Source organism: Rhamphochromis sp. 'chilingali', assembly GCF_963969265.1.
Source record: "Rhamphochromis sp. 'chilingali' genome assembly, chromosome: 17".
NCBI lineage: Eukaryota > Metazoa > Chordata > Actinopteri > Cichliformes > Cichlidae > Rhamphochromis > Rhamphochromis sp. 'chilingali'.
In genome coordinates, this window is record NC_137944.1 from 15,286,910 (window position 1) to 15,314,817 (window position 27,908).

General features: G+C 43.3%; 1 protein-coding gene across 1 annotated transcript; it reads left to right on the top strand.

Annotated features, from left to right (window-relative positions):
- The first annotated feature begins 430 nt into the window (after positions 1 to 430).
- Positions 431 to 27,908, top strand: LOC308384929 (inactive phospholipase C-like protein 2). Its single transcript, XM_080863600.1, has 12 exons — positions 431 to 985; positions 9,357 to 9,458; positions 9,648 to 9,797; positions 10,006 to 10,166; positions 11,257 to 11,725; positions 11,814 to 13,022; positions 13,379 to 13,628; positions 13,725 to 14,011; positions 16,282 to 16,485; positions 20,766 to 20,841; positions 26,790 to 26,899; positions 27,082 to 27,908. The coding sequence occupies exons 1-12, from the start codon at positions 740 to 742 to the stop codon at positions 27,262 to 27,264; spliced, it is 3,447 nt and encodes a 1,148-aa protein (XP_080719726.1). The 5' UTR covers positions 431 to 739; the 3' UTR covers positions 27,265 to 27,908.

Here is a 27,908-nt window from a genome sequence, read left to right on the forward strand (position 1 = left end):
TGTTCAGTAACTGCAGTAACAGGTTTTCCAAAATGGCAAAATGGGAGTTTCTCACAACCCAGAAGTTGTGAATACGCATAAAGCTGATTATTTACAAAAAACAAGTATGAAACAAAAAGCGCATTATGTGAGCCTCGTTTCTTGGGAAGGACGAAAAAAAGCATAAAACCCCCCAAAACAAAAAAACAAAAAAACCCGCCCCCGAGATTATCGACACGTGACGACTTTATTAGCGCGCGCGCGTATCTAGCTTCAAAGGATCAAGTCTGGACACGAAATAAAAACAAATCATAAATAGTTTGCACAATTGTGTGACACAGTGCTCTCATTTAAGATTTAGCACTCCGTGGAGGAGTAAGGGGAGGAGATGGTGGTGGGCGTGGTGGAGAGGTGGGGCGGAGCGGGCCGGCCCAGCTGCATCTAAAATTTCCTGAACACAAGCACACATCCAGCTGTCGGCGAGATGTGAGAGCTGCAGTAGGCGAAGGTCTGAAGGTGTGTCTGTCACTGCTGTCCCTCCTGTCGCCTCGCCCCTCAGCGCGCGAGCGGCTGTGAGAAAAAGAAAGAGAGCACGAGTGAAACAGAGAGAGAGAAGTTTCCGCTGTCTTTAGGCGCACGGTCGCCGATCGTTCACGTAACACGATGGCACGGCTGTGTCAGTGTGTATTGCTGTCGCTGTTGGAAGCTCGGCTGCTTTCATGAAAGCTAGGAAAACGGAAAAAACCCCGAAAGTGACACCATGGCAGAATTTGGAGAAAACATGAGCGCCGTCGGTCCACCGGTTGCTGGCTGTAAAGCTGCGTCAGGGGGAACCGGAACGAGCCTGGAGACGCACCGAGGAGAGCCTGTGTCGAACGGCAGCTGCAGCGTGCCAAACGCCGGCAAGAAGGTCCAGAACGATTCCAGCTGCGAGTCTCCGAAGTGGGAGAGCACGGGTCCAGACTCAGCTGCTAAACCAATCCCTCGACGCAGCAGTCTGATCAAGGTAGGCCACCAGTTTCATCAGCAGAAAACGGCTCATCTTCCTTATTGGAGGGGGGGGGGGGGATGCAAACTGTTGCAACTCCAGAAAACACCGAAAGCATGTCTCGTCTCATATAGCGCAAAGCACTTGAATTAGAGAGCATCACGACCAGCAGTGCAGAAACGCCACGCTGATACTGTGTTGTTGTTGATTTAAGGGAGAATAAAAGCTCCACCGAGCCGTGCGCAGATGTGGCGACTTATCACCAAAGAATATCTCGCCAACACTACTCGATAGAATCAAGTTGTAATCTGGAAATAAACTGTTACGCTGCATTGTGACACATTCTGTTAACTTCCTGACCGTGTGTGCCAAATAGGCAACAATCAGGCCCCTCATCTCACCTCGTGTGTGCTGCTGGATGAAGGCATGCTGTGCATTAAGATGCACATCAGGCTAGTTCCTGTCACACTGGAGATGATTGTATGTGTGTGTGTGTGTGTGTCACATATTTAGAGGACAAGTGTTGCCCTTTGGGCCCACGACTTCAAACCAAAACTTGCTCACAGTTCCAAATTTGCTTTGCCATACAGCTTCAAGCAGTGTTACCTAAAGGCATCCTGTCAGTGCAAGACCAGAGTAGGAGCTAATAGGTGAAACCACCTGCTGCAGCCTTTGATTAAAATGGGAAATTACATTCACTCCATCCTCTGTGGCCCACAGTAGACTACAAGACCCCCCACCCCATGTTCAATTAACCGCTCTGCCCACACTTACCTGAGTGTCTACGCGAGCAAACGTTTATTGAATGAAAGCCTCCAGACTTAATCATACCCCCCAATACACCCACACCCACCCCACTGGAACAGCGTTTCAGATATTGCCAGATCAATAACATCTAATTAATGAGTTATCCCCTGAGTTTGTCCTTTTATGGTTTTAGGCCTCCCTCTAGACCCGTGGGAGGTCTCGTATTGATCTCCAGTTGCTACTTGTCTCTAGAGCTGCTGCCTGTAAGGACTTGATTATTTGCACATGCCATCGTCCGAGTACCATTGGCTGTAACTCAGCAAGACAGGATGCCAGCCTGTTGGCCAATTTCCTCACACAGTTCGTTTTGCAATATTGCTATTAAGTCATGAACAGTTGGTTATGACAAGTCACTTTCACTGCACACACACAGGCAAATGTTTCTCACTTCCTCGCCCACACGCAGGCCGGCTCCTGTCTTTCTTCTGTTACCCTGGACGCTGTGGCCAGCTTGACACAAAGCATTAAAAAAAAAAACTCTTTGCTTCATTGTGGGTCGCAAATGTTGTCCAAATACCTCCTGGCGAGGGCCACACCTGATACACAGCGCCACGTTTGATGTGTGATGTTTAATGGCTCCAGGACATCCCTCTGACCCGCTGCTACAATGGATGGTGATGAAGGACAGCGTGGGAAAGCTCGCTGTACGCATCACATGCCTCCTTTGTGTCAAAGCAAAAAACGATCACGATTCGGTGCTCGCGTTTATAGGTTTCAGAGGGATGCAAAAAAAAAAAAAGCGAGGGGTTATGAGTGCATCTGTCAGCACAACAGCACCACACAACACTTGTTTGCTTGACTATGGCAAAACACAGAATTGCTCACAACAGGAGTCTGGGTGGTATGTAGGTAGATAAACAGGAAGCATGACATTCCAGAGCGGTTTTAACAGGAGTCAGGGATTCGTGTCCTGCGTTTGTATGTTCGCAGTAGCTTCGGCTGCAGTATCAGGAGGTCTCGGCAACTGTAATTCCTCAGTGTGGGCTTTATTCCACCTGCAAATCCATTTTTTTTCCTGCCATGCTCTTATGTGCATGATCAGGAGTTTATGCCTGCTTTGAGTTCATCTTGATGTAGATAACATCAGGTAGTCTCCGAGTTTCAAACACCGCACACTTGCACAGACCTGCCTTCTAGTAAAATACAGCTTGGCACAGCTGATATCTGCTTTCCTCTTCACTCATTATTCATGCCAACATAACTTTAGAAAACACCCGGAAAGTGTTGCTGCATGTTTGTGAGAGTGTGTGTGTTTAATATGACACAAGGCGTATGTGTGGATACTGCAGTCCTGTACAAACTGTATATATTCAAAGATTTTTCCTTTTTCTTTTTGTATGAACTGCTTTTCCTCTGCATTTATAAATTATGCAGTGTGTTGTAACACTTACACTTGTCTGAGTAAGTAAAGGAGTCATTTGACATTTTGGATTACTCTTCCTTTCTCGCCAAGCATTATATTAGAAGACAGACAGCACTCGTATATCTATTAAGCCTGAATAATGGTCGTCTCGGCCTTGCGTAAACACTGAAAGCAAAAAGCAACAGCTCCCCAGGTTCCAGGTGTAATTTGTAACAGTCAGGTAGGAGGTTGGTATCGCTTTTGTAGCTTAGCTCTCATAAAGACAACAAATTAGTTCCACCTACCTGATATATTGTGAACCCCCCCCCCCCCCCCCCCCCCATGTGTTGCCAAAGCATCAATGACCTCTTGGGTGCATGGAGACAGGACCAGTGGGGGTGTTCTAGCAGCAGATACTTTGGCTTCTGCATGCCGTGGCTTCTGTTTGTACGTCTGGATGTTCGTATATGTGGGTTTGGGGAGATGGGGGGCTGGTTTAACGCCATGGGCACTTTGCAGTAGGCGGTGACTGCTGCCATCAGTGAGCATCATTACCACGAGGACTCTGCTTGATCTGCACCAATGTCTTGATGGGTGGTGTGTATCACGGTAACATCTGGCTTTATTGCCAGAATCCAAGGTTTCCCAGCAGCATATCGCTTTGTAAATGTCACCTGAAAATGGTTTTTAATGTTGTGGCTGGCTGGTGTATAGAGTGTGTGTATACACATTATTTGTATTTTCTACCGTGGTCACGTTCAGTGGTGTGATCCAGGTGTGTGCCTGGAACGTGCGTGTCACTGCATGTTTTTCAAACTGAGGGAGCAGCATTTGCTGGAGGTGAACACAGCTGGGGAGGATAGCTGATGGAGTGAGAGTGAGCCCCCGAGCACAGTTCACATCAACATCTTTAGTCAGCTTTGTACCGCTTCAGCCTGCATAAGCATGACCCTGCACAGCACGAGGAGGGGATCAAGCTTCCTACTGACTGTGACGGAGCTGCAGGACAGTCTCCCTAATAGCTGACAGCTCATAGCTTTAACCGCTCCACACATGCACTCTAAATTCGTTGCAAAAGGACCCCATATAAGTGCAGCGACAGGTGCTGATGAGTTACGTGAGAAACTCACTTGGCTATGCGCTTGCAGGTGTTGCCCGACTTAGTCCTCAGCAGCCTGTTCTTGGTATTAACGGACCCGCTCTTTCTTCAGTAAATGCGTCTCTGACGTTTGTCAGCTGAAATTGTGGTTATCTCTCTGACAAGGTGACCTTTTTCAAGTCAACCTTTTGCTTGTTTCACTTTGTGTGTGTGTGTGTGTGTGTGTGCGCGCACATGGGACTTCAAAAGGTTCTAAGCGTAAAAGAGCATCTGCTGCTCTTCTTGCCACAAGGGCAGGCGTTCATAGTCAGAGCGAGCAGCTGAGTTACTGCGAAGGCTCGCCACATTTTCCCATACATGGAGCCTCAGACAGAGCTGACCACACGCTGCTTTGTCTGCTCTATTTATCTCCAGTGTCCTGGGCTCTGTTGTGGCCACACATGTGCACCCGACACCCATCACCCCACCCAACATACAGATACCAAGCATGTGAACACGAGATCAGCGTGCGATTAGCCTGCCTTAATGCATGAAGAATTGGCCTGATTAGTGCAGCAATGTGCAACTGTTTAAATCATCAGTTAAGGCAAGAGCGGTTCAGTCTCTTTTGTTGATTGGAAAAAAAAAAACCCAACGTCTCCATATACATGAAAAATATAAACAATCCTTTCATTAGAAAACCAGCTGTTATTCACCCCATTTTAATGTGGTTCTAAATCACATCCTTGGCCCCCCTGGTTGCACGGTGCTCCAGGGTAAAAGACTCTTGGAGGGAAAAAAAATCTATGCTATTAAGAGTCCATAATCCACTGTCAAACAGTCCGGAGGCAGGACCCCTTTCCAATTTTCACTCCTCTATTCTTTTCCTCTCACTTAAACAGCCGTCTTTCATTCTATTTCTGTCTCATTTAACAAATCAAAGGCAACTTCCTTTGATGACCTACATCTTCATCCTGCTAGTATGATGTACCAGCTATGTCATCTCGCAAGCTCATACATGACACAATGCACTCCTTTTTTTTTCTTCTTCTTCTGACTAATGAAAACACCGTGCTGCACCGCGTCCTGAACCCTGCGGGAGACCAAGTGCAAATCCTCTGATCGTGTGCTCTGACGATATTTAGCAATCAAGCTAGAGAACATCTTTATCTATTTCTCTTTGCACTTATTTTTCAGAAGTTTATCTGCTTCCTCTTTCCTGTGTTAGCTAGAATTTGCTGTAACGTCTCTTGTACTCTGTGTCCTTCCCTAAAAACTGCCTCTAGTGTGCTCTGCCACCCAGTTCCTCCCATTTCTCTCACTCTCCATCTATCTATCCCTGTATTCGTCCATCCATCCATCCCGGATTTCTCCATCTGTTCAGTCAGTGTCGAAATCCTAACAGGGACATCAGTAATCTCGTAGTCTCACGATAATCCGAATCTATCTGCAGTAATCTTTTGTGTAGTTTGAACAATTAAAAACTTGCAGACAAAGCCTCATTTTTGCTTTGGTATTAAATGTCAGTGAATTTGCAGTTTTGGTTCTCGTGACTCTTTTTTTTTAAAAAAACTTTTTTTTTTAATCAGTTGTTTTTGGTTTCAGGAGGAAACTCCAACACTTTCACTGCTTTTAAAGCCCATATGGTACAATAGATATTCACTTCATGCATCTTGCCCATGTGAGCAACCCTACCCTTTTCCTACTTTTCGTGCAGCGTGGAAGGACAACTGCAAATGACTGTTAACGTGTCAATAGTTGAACAATTAAGAAAGACTGTTAGTCTGCATGGCTGGTATTGCAACATTATGAGAGATCAGTTTCTTCATAGTCATGTTCATGACTTGTTGGTCACATTGTTAAACCTAAAAATAACCATATCAAGTAGAAGGGTTTCACACGTTATTTTTTTTTCCGCTCTGTCTCTCTCTATCGTCACTTTACTCAAGTCTTGGTGGAGCCCACAGGAAACTCTCTGTGACGGGCTGACAGGCTTCCTGTTTTGAAGCGCAGTTGGTGGTTTTAGAGGCTCATCTCTGTGTGTGAGAAAAAAAAAGCAGACTGAGACATGCAGTATAGAAGTACAAAGTAAATGGGAAATCTTATACGGGAATGGAGGCAGAACTTGTTTTTTTTGTTTGTTTGTTTGTTTTCCGTGTCCTTGGGTGTTCCAGTCTGATTTAATAGCATGCATGTTCTTTTATTTATTTTTTTTCTTGTAAGAAAAATTGATGTGTTTGCATTTGCATTTTTATTCAGTTGTTTATCCACTTGCGGGGTTAAAATGTGCCCTCCAGTTTTATCTTGCCAAAATAATTTATTTAGCTCCTGACGTCAGTGCTAGGTGGTTTGATGTTTAAGCTCTTTGTCTCTTTCTGTCAGTAATTTATGTCAGAGGATAACAGGGGTGATCAATCACAGCTTTTTGCAAAGCATGGCAAGGATTTAGTTTGTCGCAATCTCGAGTTTTGCTAGTGGTCAAGTGACGTGCAAATGTCAGTAGAGGTAATGATGATGGGTAATATGTGCACTGCAATTGGGTGCAGATCCAACCACAGAGAGACCCTTACTGGTAATGCCACAGACAGGAAGTGATGCACATTGAGGCCATCATAAGTCTCTTGTGCCTGTCAGTGCAGTGCATGACGGCGAAAAGAAATTCGTGAATGATCGGGTGGTCCTCCAAACTGCTGTGCGAAGGTGCATCCATCTCCATTTTTGTTTGCCGTGCCTCATTCTGGGTCACTGGGAACTTTGCCAGTTTTTCCAAATGAATTATTTTAACAAGACAGAATCTTGGTTTGATTTTCAGATTTCCCCCCTGCTGATGCATCTGAGTCTTTCTAACTGAGTTAAATTTAGAGGTGTTGGTGCAACGGTGCACAGGGGTGTGGGATTTTTAACAAGAAAACGAAATCAGAGTTTAATTTTTTCTTTTTCATTCTGTAGTTTTCATATTGGAAGGGCATCTCCTCCACACCCCCTCTCGCTCCCTGTATCATCCCTGCAGGCACCAGGGGTATTTTTAGAGCACTCCCTCATTAAAGTGACTCAAAAAAAAAAAAAAAAAGAGTTATTGTGATTGGAAACACTTTCCTGTCCTAATGAGGCGATTGATTCTGTGAGGATTTGGGATGGTTATGTGCCCTTCTTTCCGTCTGAGGGGAGCGTCTTCGTCCTCTGTTAATTATGCCCACCCCCCTTTATCACGTGTTCATTCATATTCCTCAGATGAAACGCAGCTCCCTCCCCCCCTTCTGCCCTCTCTCTCTTATCTCTTTTTGCCTTTCATGTCCGCTGGGTTTCCTTCATATCAAGTGCCGCCTCTCTCTCCCCTCATAAAAGACACAAGTGCTCTCGAGGTTCATATGAAGTCTTATTTGAATGAAACCAGAGTTGTGCAGATGAGTAGGGATTCATCAGCCGCCGATCAATATTCACATATATTTGCTCTGAATGCGAAAACATTATGCTGCTAAGCAGCAATCTGTTAGACTTGTATTTAAAAAGTTTGTATTTAAAAATAAATTAATAAATAAATTAAGGATTGTTTGCTTGTTAGCTATGGACCAACAGAGTGCTGGATTTGATCTTCCTCTGTGCTGCTTTGATTTGTTCACTGTTTCAAAACACCCCTCGCAAATGTATCACTCTTTCAGACAGGGATATTGCTCTTGTGCACCTCAGCTTCATACCTTAAATTGGTTAATTACTTGGTTAACAGCTAAAAATGGTATGAATTAACGGATTTTGATTTATTTCTTTATTTAGTTTTGGTCTTTTTGCAGAATTCCAGTTTCCACTTTGAAATGTGAATCATGCAAAGCTAACCTTGTAACCATTACTACATGAACAATTTCCAAACCAAGCCATTTTACCCCCTCCCTTTAACACGACCTTTATGATTGGCTGTCCCTTGCAAACAGAAGGTTTGCTGTGCTAACAGCCAAAGCTTTTTGCCATATTAAGGAGATCAGTTCTAATTGTGGATCATGAGGCATCATCCAAATTAAGAAGCTTTTTTTTTTTGACTTATAGGGAATACTTCCACATGTGATGATTGCACCATTTGGAACTGTGGTCATGTTTATCCACCATAGTGCTGCTGATCATGAGGTAGAGCAGTTCATCCACCAGCAGACGGTGGATCGATTCCCTCGGGTACTCCAGTATTTTGACATGCCCACTATGGTGGGCAAGGTACTGAAGCTATCGGCGTATATGTGTTTGAACAAATGTTCTGGTACAGACAAAAGTGCTTGTGTGAATGTGCATATAAACTGGTGAATGAGGCTTGCAGTAGAAAAGATCTATATAACTTTCAGTCCATTTATCATTTATAACAATATATGTATAAGACATAAATAAGGCAAAGGATAGTAGGTCCACTTTAAGGGCATAAAATATTGATTAAATAAATTAAGGAACAATCACTGACACAATAATCTCTAATTAAAAATTTATGGGTAATTGCAGTGCTATAATGTTCTATTTCTCATCAATTACATTTTGCCTCCTTGCTTCTGAGAGTCACCAGCAGGTTGAGTTTGTGGGTGTTCTCAGTCAGGCTACTCAGCTGTAATTAAGTTATCCTGCTCCTCTTTGGAGCGTCAATTAAGTCTCTGATTTCATTTAATCAGGACTAGTATATCCATTATTGAATATATTTGCCCACATATATGCTCTTATCTGCAAGCATGAGGCTCTTTGCGGGGGCGACATCTGATTGGTCAATAAATCAGATGGATGAGCTGTGATGGTGTGCTCAGATAAACCGATTGGGTCGGCCTGTGTCATTGTGGAGGGGCAGAATTAGAATGCTGGAGCCTGCTGCTTCCGTCTAGTCAGGTGTGATTAATGGTGAAGGGCAAGAACGAGCAAAGGCTTTTAGCCTGGTATCAGGAAGAACAATAACAAATTGGGAGGAGGTGGCTCTATGAGGTAGACCCAATAATCTCATTTAGGTTTGGTTATATAAGCTGATATGTATTTTAATCCTTTGTGATCCATTCAACGCTGAAAAACTGTTGTCATGACTAAGCAAAGAGTACTCTTCAGAGGGATCGCTGTCTGCCTGAGTCATTTTTCTTATTATTATTACACCCCCTTCTTCTCCTCCTCCTCTTTATCTGTCACATCCTTCTTCTCCCCCTCCTTTTCAGGATGGATCACGTGCTGGTCGGGAGAAGAAGAAGACTGTGTCCTTCAGCAGCAGTCTGTCAGAGAAAAAGATCAGCAGTGCTTCTGATTGCATCCACTCGATGGTGGGTCAGCTACCGTGAGAGCCTTTACATAAAATATAAGCTTTACATAGCTGTACATGAAATATATCTAAGGTAGTATCCATGCATCAAGGGTTTCGGGTAGATCAAAGTCTTACTTTCCAACATGGCTGAAGTCGACTGAGCTCTACTCTGAAAGTTAGTGAGTGATTAACCATATCTGGTTTCCAGGTTGAGGGGAGCGAGCTGAAGAAAATCCGACCCAACTCCCGTGTTTATCAGCGATACTATCTCCTTGATGCCGGCCTCCAGGCTCTATGCTGGGAGCCATCCAAGAAGGAGTCAGACAAAGCTCGGATCTCTCTCTCCTCTATACGTGAGGTCGGTGTCCAAGAAAAGGGAAAGACTTTTCTAAATCAGCCCACCATGGATTTGTTTCACGAATGCCTTCTTAAGCCTTTTAAAATGAATTAGCTGTACAAGTTTGTAACCGTTTCCATACGGTGGATAACAGTTCATTTGATTTTATTAAACCTCGCATAATTTCTTCTTCTCTTTTTTCCTCATCTTCGGGTGTCTCAAACTCCAGGTACGGACAGGTCGTAACACGGAGACCTTCCGCACCAGTGGAGTTTATGACCAGATTTCAGAGGACTGTGCATTCTCCATCATCTATGGAGACATTTATGAAAGCTTGGACCTGGTTGCCAACTCTGCAGAGGTGGCTAACATTTGGGTTATTGGTCTGAGGTAAGACACAGAAAGAAGAAAGAGCAGTTTTACATTGTACACTCATTCTTTAGCTTTTAATCCTTGTGTGTTTTCCACCTCTTAAGCAGCATATGACAGCACAAATATGTGAATAAATAAAAAACCAGCTGTGTGTGAAATTTACATAAAGCATCCTAAGCCTATTGTTTTGTAGTTACTCAGTTTAGTCTGAAGGACTAGTTCAAACATAAATTTAAATGTTTTTCTTCTTATTCTTTGTTCATATTAAAGATGCCTACACTCAATATGCATGTGTAAGTATTCCCTATGAGCCAACATCTTCAGACTATCAACACAGTTTGTTTCCAGCAGTGTTTTCCTGGTGAGGGAGAAGCAAGCTTGTTTCAGACATTGAATGAACTAACAAGGTTTAACAAGATAAAAATGGCTTATTTTGGATTTTAAATCATGCAAAGCTAGTCTATTATAGGTCAAAAGCTATGTGCCCTGTAATTCACACTCATTGTAAGCCAAACATTTGGTAATAGACAGCTCATCCCTGTAATATTGGCCATCTCTGCAAACAATGTGCATGTTGACGGCCACCATGTTCCATCCATGCTTTAGTCGGGCTGCTTTTATTAATAAAGCCCAACAATCCTCTGGTGGTCTGACTGACGTTACGGTGAACAAGAACTGACGAAGGATTTAATGTGTGCTTGAACTGAGATTTTTGTCTTGCAGGGAAGGTTAAGCAGACATAAAGTGTGTTTTTCTTTCATGCCAGTTCACTTTCATATCTTGTCACTTTTCTTTTATCTTGTTCTTTTTTGGTATTGATTGTACTGAGATGAACGGTGGGATTTTGCTCGGTTGCCTTTATTATGTAGTCCTTTTAAGTTTTCTTTTTATAAAAGCTTGTGCCGTCAAACATGGGCGGATTTTAAATTGATTTTACTGCTGCAGTAGTTGTATTTTATATTTCAAGCACTGTGCGAGATGTCTGAAATATAAATTAAAATGGAAATGTTTGTGCTGTAGATTTGATCATTTATACCAAAAATATTGTGTCCTACAATAGCTCAGTCTTTGTCTTTTTTTAAGTGCTTCTACATTTTTCTGTCTTTAGGTATCTGATGCAGTATGGGAAACATACCCTCGACATGCTTGCTAGCAGTCAGAACAGTCTTCGTCTTGGCTGGCTGGAGCAGTTGTTCTCCTCTGCTGCTAACCAGGACACATGGGGAGACGCGACAGAAGGGATTCATTTGGAATTGGCTATAAAGCTAATACAAGGCGTGAACCCCGGGGTGAACAGTGGCAAAGTGGAGCACAGGTTTAAGGAGCTTCAAAGACTCAGAGAGAGGATGTGCGAGCTTACGATAGATAACGGATCTGGACTTGAAGACTACAGCGAAAACAAAAAGCTAATGGCAAGAAATGAGCGGGTCACCAAGCAGGAGTTCGTTGAGGTCTTCCACGACTTTTGCACACGTCCTGAGATCTATTTTCTCCTAGTGCAGTTCTCCAGTAACAAAGAGTTCCTGGACACCAAAGACCTGATGAGGTTCATTGAGGCTGAGCAGGGCATGGCTCAAGTGGGTAACTTAGCTTAATCACACAGAAAATTCAGGACAAATATAATCCTAGTCTATCTAATGTCTGTTTACTCTTCTTGCCCTCTAGGTGAGTGAGGAAACCAGCCTGAAACTCATCCAGGCTCATGAGCCATCGGAGAAGGGGCGGGAGCAGGGATACCTGTCATTGGACGGCTTCACCAGCTACCTCACTTCGGCGGAGTGCCACCTCTTTGACCAAGAGCATAGCATCATATGCCAGGACATGACTCAGCCTTTGTCTCACTATTATATCAACTCGTCCCACAACACCTACCTCATCGAAGACCAGTTTCGAGGCCCCTCGGATATCTCCGGCTACATTCGTGCCCTCAAAATGGGCTGCCGGTGCGTGGAGTTAGATGTTTGGGATGGTGCAGATGAGGAGCCGCTAGTGTGTACTGGCCACAGCCTCTCCCCGCCGCTGTTGCTGCACTGTGTGTTAGAAGCAATCAGAAGGTTTGCCTTCGCAGCATCGGAGTACCCGTTAATTCTGTGTGTTGAAAACCACTGTTCGCTTCGACAGCAGAAAGTGATGTGGCAGCATCTCATGAGGATTTTAGGGGAGAAGCTGTACACAGATCCTCCAGATGAAGAGGCTTCATACCTTCCATCCCCGCATGCCCTAAGACATCGAATACTATTAAAGGGTAAAAAGCTAGTGCCGAGTTCTGATGGGGAAGATGGCGAGGTAAGTGAGGAGGATGAAGGAGCAGAGATGTGCCAGAAGATAAAGGCAGTTAATAGTGGAGGGGCAGCGCCTGGAGGAAGTGAGAAGGACACTGTGCAGAAAATCGTTGTCACGTCTAGTCCTTCGAGCGTTCCCCCCAAACGTTTCCAACTGTTGAAGGAGCTCTCGGACTTAGTAAATCTTTGCCAGTCTGTCACCTTTATTGACTTTCCAACCTCGTCCAAAAGTCAAAAACCTTGGGAGGTGTGCTCTTTTCACGAGTCTTTAGCAGTGCGTCTTGCTAGCGAGAACCCCGGGGACTTTGTCAACCACAACAAGCACTTCTTGTCACGGGTGTACCCCAACCCTATGCGTATTGACTCGAGCAACATGAACCCCCAGGACCTGTGGAAGTGCGGTTGCCAGATAGTGTCAATGAATTTTCAGACAGCAGGACTGATGATGGACCTAAACACAGCCTGGTTCCGGCAGAATGGGAACTGCGGTTACGTTCTGCGTCCGGCCATCATGCGGCAGGAGGTGTCTTACTTCAGCGCTGACACCAGAGACACGGTGCCTGGTGTGTCTCCGCAGCTGCTCCACGTGAAGGTGTGCAGGAATAGTGTGTAGACTGCAGTTTAAGTTTTCTAAAAATTCTCTTATAATGTTTGACATTGCAGTAATAATTATTATTATTAGAACTTTGTCCTTTGAAGTTTTGCCCTCATTCCTTTGGGTAACAATAGAACCCCATAACATGACAGAATGGCATACATTGCATTAAAAAAGCCATCAGTCTAGCAAAGCTTATTTAAACATCTGAACCTTTGGATTAAGTTGGACAGTGCATGCTTCTACGTTTACTTCCAAGCAAAGTCATATAATCTAGCTTAACTAGTTTATTATAAACAAGAAGTTTATAATGACTGAAACAGTTAATGAAATGATCTACCTTTCGCTTGCAGGTCATTAGCGGCCAGAATCTGCCAAAACCCAAAGGTTCTGGGGCTAAAGGGGACGTGGTGGACCCATATGTATATGTGGAGATCCATGGCATCCCAGCCGACTGCACAGAGCGCCGCACTAGGACTGTGAGCCAGAATGGAGACAACCCAATCTTCGATGAGAGCTTTGAGTTCCAGATCAACCTGCCTGAGCTTGCTATGGTTCGCTTTGTGGTGCTGGATGATGACTTTATTGGGGATGAATTCATAGGTCAGTACGCACAAGTTTTATACTTATTTATGAGCCCCACAGCTCCTGTGTAGCAACCATGAAATCAATGCGTATGTGATTTCTCCACCACAACAGGTCAGTATACCATACCTCTGGAGTGCCTCCAGCCTGGTTACCGACATGTACCCCTGCAGTCTCTGACAGGAGAGGAACTCCCACATGCCAAGCTGTTCGTGCACGTGGCCCTTACCAATCGCAGAGGTGGAGGAAAACCTCACAAAAGGGGTCTGTCAGTACGCAAGGCCCGAAAGGGGAGGGACTATACAGCTCTGAGGGACTTGGGAATTCGAGCAGTGGATGAAGTTTTCAAAATGGCTGCTCCTCTGCTGAGAGAAGCCACCGATCTGAGGGGAAACATGCAGGTGAGGAAAACTATTACTGGACACAGCCAGCACAATGTCACCATTTAGTTTGGGATCAGCTTTAGTGTTTTTTGGGCCATTTTCATGGTATTTGGAACTCGAAGTGTAAAACGATATCTGTTCACACTTGCTGAGGAAGAAAACAAGAATAAAGTAAAACGTGTCATTCTACAAAACGAGAACGTGCATATATAGTAAATATACATTACTTGGTGTAATTACGTCTTCCAACAAATTGAGAAGGGGTCGTCTTTCAACATAGAACTGAAAACACAGGAATCAGAATCTTAATAAAATGTCATCCTCTCCCTCCTCATTCCTCACTCCTTCCTCCTCCTAGTCAGGCCTCTAGCACATGAAAACGTACCTAAACATGCTAATTGATTCCCGATATTGTCACGATTAGTTACTGTCAGCAGATTAGACATGCAGCCCTGTCCTCTCTGGATTAGCCAGCTAAACAACAGCTGGTTATACTCTAACATTATGCCAGCTAATGTTAGGCTGTCTCTAATAAACAGTTTGAGTACATATGAGTCAATCATATGAGTGTTTATTCGCTAAGTGTCCAAGTCCATCAATGTTAGAGCCATTGCAGCTTGCAGAGGCAGCAGCTATCAGAGTCTAAGGGTTTGATATCCTCAACAACTCACCTGAATATCGCTGTTATTGTTATTGCAAACTGACAGCCTACACTCACTACGAGTGAACGGTGTCCAGAGTTATTTGTCCTAAAGCAGCCACCATAGCTAGGATTAGGCACATGAATTGAGAGGGGTAAGAAAACAGAAATCAGTTGACATCTAGTGGTAAGATCTTACGCACTGTTGCTGTTGAGAAATGCATCTCCCAGCTGTGGTGGAGGAAACTGACTATACAAAGTAAAGTTGGCTTTTTTTCTGCCGATTTGTAAACTTGTTTATTTTACCTGCAAATTTCTGCATTTTAACCATGGGAATTCCTTAGGACTAAATTGATGTATTTTTCATGAGGAAATTAAATTACAGTTAAAGATTAATAGATATAAGTTGATCCATATTTCACTTCAGTCCCATTTTTATTCTATTTATTTATTTTTCATAGTGCCAAGTAACAACGATAACAGTCGCCTTAAGGCGCTTTATACTGTAAGGTAAAAACCCCAGAGAAAATCCCAACAAACAAGCCGCTATGAGCAAGCACTTGGTGATAGCAGGAAGAAAAAACTCCCTGTTGACAGAAAGAAACCCTTGGAAGAACCAGGCTCAGAGAGAGGCATCTGCCATGATCGGTTGGGGGTGAATGAACGAAGATGGGATAAAAGACACGCTGTGGAAGAGAGTCCGAGAATAATAACTAATAATTAAATGCAAAACGGAGAGTACAAAGCAGTGAGTGAAGAAGACACTGTATATTGATATAAATATATCAACTGACATTGCACTAAAGAAGCTTACATAGGTGATAAACAGAGCTGAAGACTGACGATGCAGAGGGACAAGTGACGAGGTCACCGAAAGAATTGAATTAATTTTATTATAAGTTGAGTGTTAGATTAATAAACTATCAGCCTCTGTAAACTATTAATAGAGGTTAACCTTAAACCTTGAAACTACGTGGCAGAGTCCCAACATGGTTGAGCTGAAGCAGGTTGGAGACTTGGATGAGGATCTCTGAGTGAACAGGGTGAGGTCGAGATAAATGAAAGACGAGCACTCATGTTTATATCAGCAGGGACAGAGGCTGATTAGCTCCCAGAAAGCAGGCAAGGAAATTATTAACCCAAATGCCCGGGAATGTGTTGAACTTGCACAGAAGCTTCATTGTCTTTCATTAATGGTCGAATTAACCTTTATGAACCAAGCGGCAGTTTTGTCTGTGGGTCCTTTTGTTACCCTATGCCAAACAGTAATTACATGTTCTGTGAATGTGTATGAGACTGTTGGCCATCCACATCTCTTGATTGCTTCCATTTCACTCTGAACTACTGCCACAGCACAGCAGCAGGAGCGCAATCAAATACAAATAGCTCTGTTGCAGGATTTGGGGTGTAGGGTGTGCATGTGTGTGACAGAGAATGAAACGAAATCAAGTCGCAGACTTGTGTCGCAGAGTGTAGGAGAGATTTCACTAGTTTTCTTGTCTTTTTTTTTCCACGCAATTCAGTGCCTCTGTTTTTTTTGGGTTTTTTCGTCCAATTAGGACAGTGAATAGGAGAAGATCGTGTATTCTTATTTAGCTACTGATTAAACATGTCCTTCCTGCTTTTTTTCTTTCTTTCTTTTAAACAGAACTCAGTAGCAGTGTTCAGGGAGCTGTGTGGGGTGTCGGCTGTGGCTAACCTCATGCAGTGCATACTGGCTCTGAGCTCTAGAGTTTCAGAACCAGAGGGGATGCCTTTACTACTGTTTGACCTGCGGGACCAGTACCCCACCCTGGAGCCCCAGGGGTCTTTGCCTGATGTCCTCCGCCGGGTTGTCTCTACTTATGAGATGGTGAGAAAGGAAGAGACCTGACAGTTAATATTCTGTATGTTTTCGCACCAGATAAAGGGCTCTATGTGACTCATAAATCTGAAATTCATCAAAAGGAAGGAAAGACCAAACAAAGGCAACGTATCAGTCATCCCCCAACCGCTTGGCTTGACAATGAAAGCTCCCCTCCCAAACAAAAGCTTCCTTTTTAGCCAATAGTTTCTGAAACCCGACATGAGCTTTTCATTGTTATGTAGCGGGCAACATCCCCATTTGTTCAAGTCTCATAAACACGCTGGCGACATCCTCACCTTGACCTAAATCTACTTTGTGTTTCCATCCAAAACGAACTGCAGAGTTCCATTCACCAAGTGGTTTAACTGACTGAATTTATGTAACGGCGTCTAAAAATAAATCCAGTCACTGAAGAAGAACTTCCCCCGTGGAAACTAACACAATGAGAGGAGGAAAAAAAAAACAAAAAACCAAGCAGGGTCAATTGGTCTGCAAGTTAACTCTTCATTCAGTCAATGAGGCAGGGTGAGTTGGTGTGTTCGAGTGGGTTTTCCTGTGTCGTAACTGAAAGGATGAGTCTTTCTTTCCATCCTCGCTTTTATATAACACTTTCAATAATTTTCCCTTTGGTTTTTGCCGCCATCTTTCAATGCCCTCCATATTTCCTCTATCACTGATTAATCTCTTGCAGTTACTGCGTTCTCTTGGTCCCTCTGGTGTCTCTTTGTGAATGTGGCTGTCCAGCATAAGTGGGTTTTGTACATCTGTGGGCTAGCATTCAGTGGACTGCTTTGCCTGTGTTGCAGTGTTAAAGTGTTGCTGTGGTGAAGAACGCTACGCCTCTGTTTTTTTTCTTTCTTTCTTTCTTTTTCCTTCCACCATCTGCCTGCCTGCAACATTATTTCTTGAAATTGATATTTGCTCAAAGTGCACTTGTTCCCGTTTCATATTAGATGTATCCCGGGAATCTCTCGGGCAGGATGATGGACAGTCGGTATGAATTGCAAAGTTAGCAGCGCTATCGGGAGAGTATATGAAATGAGGCTGCGCAAGTGTGAATGAGAAAAAGAGACTTGCTGTCATGGAGAAAAATGAAAGGGTTTCTTCTTATTGAGTCATGATTAATGTTTAGCAGAATGATTTGTAACCCCTTAATTTAACTACAGCTTGTCAATGCTATGCATCTAGCCTCTGCACAGACACAGGCTGTCTATTTGTGAATTAGGATGTAAGCGTGTGTGTGTGCGTGTGTGCGTGCGTGCGTGCGTGCGTGTGTGTGCAATTAGCCACACTTGTTTCCAGCCGAGCAGATCAGAGTTGAAAAAGCTCCCGCTGTTGCTGAATACTATTTGCATAGATTTGAATGTTGTTCACACAAATGGATTCCACACCTCAATTCTGGTGCCTGCCGAGAGCAGTAAACAACAGAGACATCAAAGTTTGAATGAATGAATCTGCGTGTGTGTGTCTCTGTCTGTTTGTATTGCTGAACGAGATCTGGTCACAGTAATGTTGTGTGGTTAATCCCGTATTTGTTGAATAGCATTCCCCCCCCCCCCGCACATCGTGAGGGTCAGATCCTGTAAGGGTTTGTGAGAGTTGATCAGGAAGAAGCGACTTGTTTTATCTGTCTTTGTGTTTGTTGATAGGTTTGTAGCATAAACCTATTCGCTGGAACGTTAAGACAATATAATTACACTGCAAGCAAGACGCAAGTAGGCAAACTTCTTCATGGTACTCGTGCACGGGAGAGAACCAGACAAACGCCGTTCCTTCGCTTGACCCCAGTAGCTCTCGTCCGTCCTCCCGTAACACTGTCCTTTTATTGAGGTTACATGAATATGCATAGGTTCATTAACATACGACGTCTACATACAAAGAGTACCTTGCCTGTGTGTGTGTGTGTGTGTGTGTGTGTGTGTGTGTGTGTGTGTGTGTGTGTGTCTGATCAAAGGGTCAAACATCCTTGGTCAGGAAGAGGGTAGACTAGACCCCCCCCCCGGTGAGGAAGTCCAGCAGTTCATCTAAACAGAAAAGCACTTAGACTAGAACAGACGTAGCTACATTAATCCTACCATAAAACAATTAAGACAAGATGCGACCTCTTCCCGTGCTCCCAGGATGTAGGTGTGCATTCTAGTGTGGAATACACACCAAGCCTCTGTAGCCTGTTAAAGATCACACAACTTATCACTACACAATTGATTATACACCTCTAAGCATATATGGTTAAATATTTCTAAGCATAAATGACAATCAACAATACAAACTCTAACATTTGTCTTGTGGGGTCATGTTCAAAGAGCTGCCATATTAGTCTGGGGATGACTTTATTTGCATGCACCTGTCAATTTCCAGTCATCCATTAAATGTGGGAACAACACGTTATTATTGTTGTTGTTATTGTTATTACTACATTCTTTAAGTTGAAGTGCACAGTGTGGTATGTACAGACGGTACTGTGCCGAAGTTTTGAGTCAGCCCTCATTTCTTTAAATTTTGCTGGGAAAATGAGAAATATATCTGGCCATGATTATAATGTGCTTGAAAGTCAAAATGTATTATGTCCAACTTTATTCTTTAACACAGTCTGACCTCTCTTAGGTAAGTTTTCCTGTCATTACTTTAAGTAATCTTCAGGAATAGTTCTCCAGGTTTCTTGACACATTCAAAGCTCTTATATGGATGTTGGCTGCCTTCTTGTTTTGTTCTCTGTCAAGATGATCCCACACTGATTCAATAATGTTGAGGTCTGGGGTGTCACGGTCTGCCTCCGCAGACCGTGCGGAAAGGTGTGTGGTGGACCCAGGTGCGAACACAAACGAGGATGCAGGAGTGGATTCCAACAAAACGAGCCTTTTATTATGGCTGATGAAAAGAACAAAAACAGAATGAGGGCAGCATACGTGTAGTACTCAACAGAAAACCTAAACTGGACAAAACTAAGGAAAGACTATGGCTGGAGGTACAGAACACAGGAGGTGGTAACACAGACGACGCGAGACAGACTGTATGAAACACAGAGACTAAATACACATGAGGGATGATCAGGGGAAGTGGCCACACATGGGAACACAGCTGACACACATGAACTTAACGACAGGACAGAAGGAGTGAAACTGAATACACTGACCGTGAATACAGACTTTCAAAGTAAAACAGGAAACATGGAGATTAGACAAGACACATGAACCGGGGAGACGTAGTACAGGGGAGATGACATAACCGACAGCATGGACTTGACAATATAAGACACGCAGACATAAACACACGAAGGGCAAGGGAGACTTAATACACGGGTAATATGTACAAATGGCTGGACTGCCTTAGTGACCCTAAACAAAGAATAAACATCAAAATAGGCTAAAACACAAAACACTGGGTCGCACGACCCAGGACCATGACATGGGGAGGCTAATCCTTGACCGATAGTCTTCCATTATGTGTTTTGTTTGTTTGTTTGTTTGTTTGTTTGTTTGTTTTTTGTTTGTTTTTTAATCCAGGTATGCTTTTGCTGTATTGGCAGTGTGTTTGGGATGATTGGCAACGGTTTCCTTTTTCAGAATGACAATCAGACTCTTTCCAGACTGTATTGCATGGTGGAGCAATACTTTTGTGTTTATAACTCCATCAGTTTTGACAAGATGTCTAACACCACTTATTGAAATTCAGACCCAAACCATGACTGAGCCTCCGCTGTGTTTTGGCATACCTCAGCCTTTTCTCCCTGTTTCCCTTCTGTAAAAATGGCTTCTTGACAGCCATCCTATCAGAGAACAGCAGATGGGCTGGATTTTTTTTTTTTTTTCATATTTCTTTAAGCCAGTTCATTGTTTGCCCTCAATTTCTCAAAGTCTCTTAACAGTTTTTAAGGACACACTGCAGAGCATGCTCAGAGAAAAGTTTTTGGCTAATCACTTTTTGGGAATCATCTTGTTGTTGCAAAGATACAAGGTTCATCCCTTGAGTTAGATGCTTAATGCAATAATTCTTGGTCAGTAGATTAAGTAGATGAATTAACAAACGAGCAAACATTCCTCTGAAAATGGATGAAAAAGCATCTAAAATCCAAGAAAATCCGGAGAACTATTATTCAAGAGGACTTGAAAGTCCTTAAAGATCTTAAAGGACTTAAAGATCTGAGTGGTGGCTCAACACTTTTGCACAGTGCTGTGCACTATATTCCTCTTCAGCAGATTAGACACATTTCTTCAAAGTTAAACTCTGTGATTTCTTCTCCTTCATGCTCTTTAATGTGAATCATGTTGATGCTTCCCTGTCTGCAGATGGTCCAGGCGAGCAGAGCAGTGATGGAGCTCTCAGATGGAATCCACGACAAGATCCTGCATATACAGACAACAGGTGTGTAGGCGTGCGTGCATTTAAATGAGATTCTCCTATCTAGAGTGCGTGTAATGAGTATAAACCAATCTATCTCCATATTTCTAGCATACTCCCACACAGCCTCTTTAGCAGTGCTATATAGATGGCTGCAGTGGCTGATTACCGTCAGCTCCCTTCCTTTCCTCTCCCACTATATTTTATCTGTCTTATCACCGCTGTTAGACAAGGTTAGATGAGGCTTTATACTGGCTCAGTTTGTGTGTGTATATTTTGGCTGGAGGAGATTTTAAATTGGTGCAACTCCCATCATCCATCACCCATCTGTCTGTTAAGTGAAGGGCATGAAATCTGACCTGCCGATATCATTTCTGTGATCTTTGGCAGAGGTTTGTTTACTTCAGCAGTATCCCTTGGGTCATCTGACTTTAGTTAGCCAGACTGTTGTCATAGAGGCCATAAACAACCCCCTCAAACACATTGCTGCACACAACACATTACGCACATCACGTTCATCACCCTGTTTTAGTGTCTGGCTGTCACCCAGGAAACAGCTTGACTGACATTTAGACATGTTAACCGGTTTGGTGCAAAGGGGGGGAAAAAAAAGTGATAAACATTCACAGTATATATGTATGAATCTGAAGGCGGTGAATTTCACAAGCTGCGCTTACAAATGTCTCACTTTTGTTTTCCCTTCTAAAGAACTCTTAGTACACATTAAATATTAAAGCGTCCATGAGCTTTGTAAGAATGTTGCAGTTTGAAATGATGCAAAAAATTGTTGGCTTTTCCAATGCCACCCTTGAGCAAAATATGAATAGAAAAAAAAAAACCACACAAGGGAGGACTCCAGTTAAACTCCAAGTCAAATGATATTCGGAGAGAAAGATGATGGTTCAGCTGGGGCCACTCCAGTGGAGAGACAAAGTATTTGACTGAGATGAATGTTGTTTACAACTTTGCAGACTCCTCCACTCTGCTCCCAGACAACTCATCACATCCTCCATTGGACTTTATTTTCTTGTTTTCGGGGCCGCTGCTCAACTCTGCGATCAAACTGCATTTGACATATTCATCTGTTTTTTCGCAGTTACGAGTACAGCGATGGCCACTCTGTGCCGAGAGATCCCTAAAGTGTGTGTTTTCTGCACTCATCTGATAAAGAGCTGCTGCAGAGCCTTAGGTCTGATCTTGTGAGCAAAGCTCTTCCTGTGTACAAAGGAAATCTGGTGATCAAGTGATCCCAAAGGCGGAGGTCCACCTCTAAGCCTGGGAAGAGGGAGTTGGCAGCGAGAAGGCATAAACCAGTCACTTGGGGGGGCACGGGATGATTGGTGACAGAGATACTTGGCTGGAAGTTGCATCAGCCGTTACAAAAGCCGTGGGAAGATGAATGGGAGAGATGGATGGCTAGAAGGAATGCTGGGAGGGAGACAAGAACACCAAGGGAGAAGAAAGGAAATCCACTCCAGTTTAAGGGTGTGCTGGGGAGGGGAATTCTCAGCTGTCACTAGTGGTATACATGTATATTAGATGCTTTGTAACTTACATTTTGTTAAGTGTGAAACTATTATAACACCAGCCTCAAAAGCTGTTGCTTTGCTGCTGTTCCTGCTCACGAGCTACACTAGTTTCACTTCTGTCACACCCTGAAGTGCACAGGCAGCGAGGTGAGAAGTTAAACCTCAAAGAAAAATGCTCCATCACTGATTCAAATGCACTGTCAATTTATGCTGCTGTGAACACCTCACATATAATTCTAGTCTCTCTCGGATGTGTGTAAATGGTAAATGGCCTGTATTTGTATAGCGCTTTACTAGTCCCTAAGGACCCCAAAGCGCTTTACACATTCAGTCATCCACCCATTCACACACACATTCACACACTGGTGATGGCAAGCTACATTGTAGCCACAGCTGCCCTGGGCGCAGTGACAGAGGCGAGGCTGCTGGACACCAGTGAAGTGTCTTACCCAAGGACACAACCACCGAGACTGTCCAAGCCGGGGCTTGAACCGGCAACCTTCCAATTACGAGACGAACTGCCAACTCTTGAGCCACGATCGCCCCAAATCCAGCAGTAAAATGAATCTGCAAGGCTTGCCTGCTCAAATGAATGGGATTAAAAACTAAATGAAAAATCTAAACAAAGGACAGAAAAAGGTTGACTCTAAGCAGATGCTTGTGTAAAGCCCAGACATGGATCGTTTTTATCTTTTTGTTTTCCATCCCATCTCAGTAATCATCAATCGTCAATAAAACTTCTGCTTGTGAGAAATAACCTTCCTCTCATCTCATCCTGATCCCAGTTTAAGATTTTAAAAGGCACTTTTTTTTCTCTCCTTTCCCTGCATTGATGTTTCTTTGTGTGAAATAATAAGTTCTCAAGACAACAGCATAATCCAGAAGAAAGTTTGATTGGCTCATAGGGAAGCCTGCACACAGTAGTCCTAGCTTTGCGCGTCTTATCACCTGCTCTTCTTGTGTTTCTCCTTTCCGTCTTCAAACTGGACAGGATCATTCGTCCTGGACTTATTCTCTCACTCCTTATTTCTTCTGAGAGGGTGGCGACAGGAGAAACGGGTCAGGAAAAAAAGACTATTGGAGAACAGCAACATTTTTCCTTCTTTGAGGGCCTCTTTAAATTGGTTGTTAGGTAGTAAAATTATCTTAATTGCGGGAGCATAACATTTGGAGGAGTACAGTTTGTTCCTCCAGTATGGAGAGGTCGGTCACAGATGAAAAACGCCATCAAGGGATATAGAGTCATACCCACTTTTTTTTCTAATTTTGGGAGAACTTGTCCGTCATTAACCCCAGATGATCAGCTGCTTTTCCCTCAGGGCGCTGGCCTCTGTGTGACATCTGGAAGTATAGATTTTACACTTCATCAGATGCTCACAGCCCGGTCGTTTCTTGACGAGATCTCTGCTGGAAGTCGGATCATTTCCATCTCAGTTGCTTCACGGTTCAGGCTGAGGACATAAAGTGACGATGACAAATACCTGTCACATGCTGATTGGCTGGCCCTGAAGGCTATTTTATCTCTGGGTCAAGACCCTGTATCTGGGAGTGTTGTTTGCCTGTGTATGCACACACTGAACAATATTGGCTTGAAAAATACCCCCCTCCCCACCCTCGACTTCGCTTGATTTCACAGGGAAATAGACACACAGTCGCACACGCACACTACAGTGGCACGTAGGCTTTGAGTTGCCTAGCAACCACGCAGTAAAGGTTATTATTCAGGCAACTTATGTAGGTGTGTGTGAATGTAGAGCAGTGACAGCGTATGTGTGTGCAGGTGCGTGTCCACGTTTGCAGACGTTTATTGACCGGGAAGAATCATGTGTCAGGGATGGGTGAAATAGACTAGCACCCAATCTGTTCACTCTTCTGCGTGTGTGTGGGGTCCACATTTTGGCATGTCTAACGTCTGGGTTCTTGTTGATAGCTCACACTGATGTGTGCCCCATGTTAACCCACTTCTGGGTTTCCATGGTAACAGTGGGACAGTGGCCCGGAGCGGCCAGAGGAAGCCAGGAACACAACTCATTGCACACAGGCTAACTAGCTGCCGGCCTGACTTCTGTGACGCTGTCTTAATTTCTCTGCGTCTTTCTCTCTCAAGTCTCTCAGACGCCTGGCAGTTTCATTTTGTAATCGGCTATTGTTTATTTGTTTATTTATAAGGAACCCCATTAGCTTCCACAACAGTGGTTGCTAGTCTTCCTGGGGCCCAAGCCATCAAATATCTCCAAATAAAATGTTACAACAATTAGATCTACAGTAAAGTTTTACAATACTGAAATGTAAACATGTGAATATTAAAAATTATATAAAAGCAGAAAACCAAAACAAAACACTCAAACAAAATACACAATTTCCATTACAAGTGATATTACCCTCTACAATTTTTACAAATACATTAAAAACTGCCTAAATAGGCTTTTAGGTGATTTTTTTTTAAAATTATGAATTGAAGCCAATTCTCTTATTGCCTCAGGCAACTTATTCCACTGAAACGATGCTCTGAATATAACAGAGTTTTTCAAAAAGTTACTTTTAACACGAGGAATTACTAAATTGTGGTTGGTTGAGAATCGTGTGGCATGATTATGAATTTCATCTGGATACTGCAACTGAGCACAAAAAAAGTGTGGTGTGTTTAACAGTATTGTTTTCTTTAAAAATACAAGTAAGCCATAGTATAATTTAGCTTGTACAGAAAGCCAAGAAAGTTTATCATGCATTTTGTCAATACTTGTATAGTATGAACACCTTAACACTAATCTGTTAAGGTGTGTATGATGTGACTTAATTTCCCCCAAAAGTTTGAAGATTACACAGGTACACATCCTCCACCTGTGTCTTCTAGAATTTGGTTTGTTAAAAAAGTACAAAAAAACGTCATCAACTCCAGGCTTAAGAAGCCTGGAAGAAGACTCCAGGCTTGAGAATAATGAAAAATGGCCATCAGTATTTACTGACTGAACAGAGACAGAGTTGGTCAAATAGACCTCCTTAATGCGATCCAAAGGTGAGCGTAGAATCTTCTGGGGCTTAAGCTTATGCAGATGTAATATTGAAACTCACTGATTGACCCAGAGCACAAAGATCATTGGGCAGATATGAACATTGAATGTGGGGACAGCCGAGCAAAGGTGATGTGAGAAGCTAAATATGCAGTACAAGTTAAAATGTAGCTGCAAGTGTCAGAGGGGGAAAAAAAAAAACCATCAGAGAAAGGCAGGGTGCACTCAAGCAAGCTTGATGTTTAGACTCATACTTTTACAGTTCTGAATTTGCAGCACACAAAGCAACTGACTGCAGCAGTCACTTTGGAAAGATAAAACCCAGCCAGCAACGTGTGCGAGCTGTGGACCAAAGATTATCTTAACCAAAATTCAGCTACATTCATATAGCACCAAATCACAGCAGCAGTCGCCTCAAGGCGCTTTTATATTGTGAGGTAAAAACCCTCCAGTAATACAGGGAAAACCCCAACAGCCAGACAACCCATTGTGACCAAGCACTTGGTGAAAATAGGAAGAAAAAACTCCCTTTTAACAGGAAGAAACCTCCAGCAGGGCCAGGCTCAGGGAGGGGCAACTATCTGCCATGATCAATATTGTCCCAGCTGGGATAGACTCCAGCCCCTCAATAACCCCCAAATGAATAATAATGAAGGTTTAAAGAAACTGAACGGATGGATGTTTGAAAGGATAGAGCTGGCATCTAATATAAAAGGTCACTACGACATTCAATCGTAGTAATCGTGTAATTCCAGTTTTTTCCTCTTAGTCAGATTGTGAAGCAGGTAAGCTTTAGTACTCGAGACATGCCCAGCACATCCCTAGCATGATTATCTCAGTGTTCCTGGTAGATTTTGCTCCACTCGTTCGCTGTATGACTTAACAAAAAGTGGTGTGATGGGGCATTATTTTTTTTTTTTTTTTTTTTTTGGGGGGGGGGCAAATGATGTGGGGGGAAAAAAGAGCTTGTCTCTGTTTGTAAGCTAAATTATGTATGACATCCTTAGAAAGTCAGAGTAAGGTCAGATGAAATGTTCTCATATTGGACACAGCTCTGTGTGGAAGTAGGAGACCTGAAGGCTACTGCGTCAGTGATAATTATGTTGTTCACTTGGAGGAAAAAAAACAATTTTATTTAACATGATTCATTTTTGTTTTTATTTTCATAATGAGAGTATAGATTGAGGCACGGAAGTAATTTGAAATAAATGCTAACATGCTCACAACAGTGGCACTGTGCAGATGTTTAGCAGGTGTTGTCATGTTAGTATGGCCTGTTAGCCATGTTGATTGCCTTGGAGAAAAGTGCACCATGTTCCTGTAAAGGATGATATACTTCTTTTTTAAATTTTTTTTAAATTAAATTTAAATGTACGAGATTGGACTTAAATGGAAGTCTGATCTGCTGTGGTTCTTTGCTTTTTCGTTCTAGCCATGGAGTTTCACGAAAAACTGCAAAGCCTGGGTACGAAAGAGGGGCTGAAAGGTTCCAAGGTCAGCAGAGCAGTTGAGCGTTTCAGCTGGAACATCACCATCCTTAAGGTCAGTTATACACTCATGCACGCTGAAAAAGCCCAACAGCCAATCGGGGCAGAGTATCAGAACATGTTTCAGCCTCTGGCTGGTTGCTCATACTTTGTTCTTTCAACCTCCCTGCCCTCACCCTTGTTCTTTGTAACCCCTGCCTCCTGATTTTTGTGTTCCCCATCTTTCCTGACACCCAGGGCCAGGCTGACCTGCTGAAACACGCCAAGGCTGAAGTCCTGGAGAACATGAAGCAGGTCCGTGATGCTGCTCTGGCTGGAAACCTCACCAAGGAGAGAGCCGGATTAAGACGGGCAAGCTCCCAAACACGCAGAGGCCACAATGAAAAACTTGCAATGAGTACTAGAGGACAGTCGGCATAGCAAGTAGAAAAAAAAAAAAAAAAAGAGGGCACCTAGCTGCTGTGAAAAACTCTTTTCACTTCTGTGTGTGTCTGTGTGTGTGAGACACTGTCTTAGTCTCCCAGAGTGGGCAAGCTATCAAAGTGTTTTGTAGGCATTACAGAGAGTAACAGATATTAAGAAAGAGAAACAGGAGAACTGATGAATGCAAGTCTTCAAAACGCAGCCACTGTAAGCTCACCTGTTACTGAACCTTCGAGCCAGAGAAGGCGGTGCACAGCCAAGGGAAGACTAATGAAATGCGAAGCTGCCGAGATGAATGTAGTTACTGAAGCCAAGGTTGAGCGGTTTGTACTGTATTAAACTGTAAATAAGCCAAATGTTTAATGTTCACTTGTTATGTGCAATGTTTTCTGAGGTCAGGGGATGATTGAAACCAGAAGCCAAAACCTTTTTGAAAAAAAATGGTGACTTTTACTCCACAGTGATTAAATTCAGATTGGTGTGTAAGACAGCTTGCGTGTGAGTTAAAAGAAACAGTTTGTCAAAGGATGTGTGGATGTTTGAGGTCTTCTGTCGTTACTTGTGGACCAATGCAGTCTCTTTTTGTCTCTCTAGATTTTGATTACCTGTCTTTTGGTCCCCAGTCGCTGCTCTTCACTCAA

Coding starts and splice junctions, on each gene's coding strand:
- LOC308384929 (XM_080863600.1), top strand. CDS start 740: ATGGCAGAATTTGGAGAAAACATGAGCGCCGTCGGTCCACCGGTTGCT. Junction 986..9,356: donor GACGCAGCAGTCTGATCAAG/GTAGGCCACCAG, acceptor CCTCCTTTTCAG/GATGGATCACGTGCTGGTCG. Junction 16,486..20,765: donor TTGTCTCTACTTATGAGATG/GTGAGAAAGGAA, acceptor CCCTGTCTGCAG/ATGGTCCAGGCGAGCAGAGC.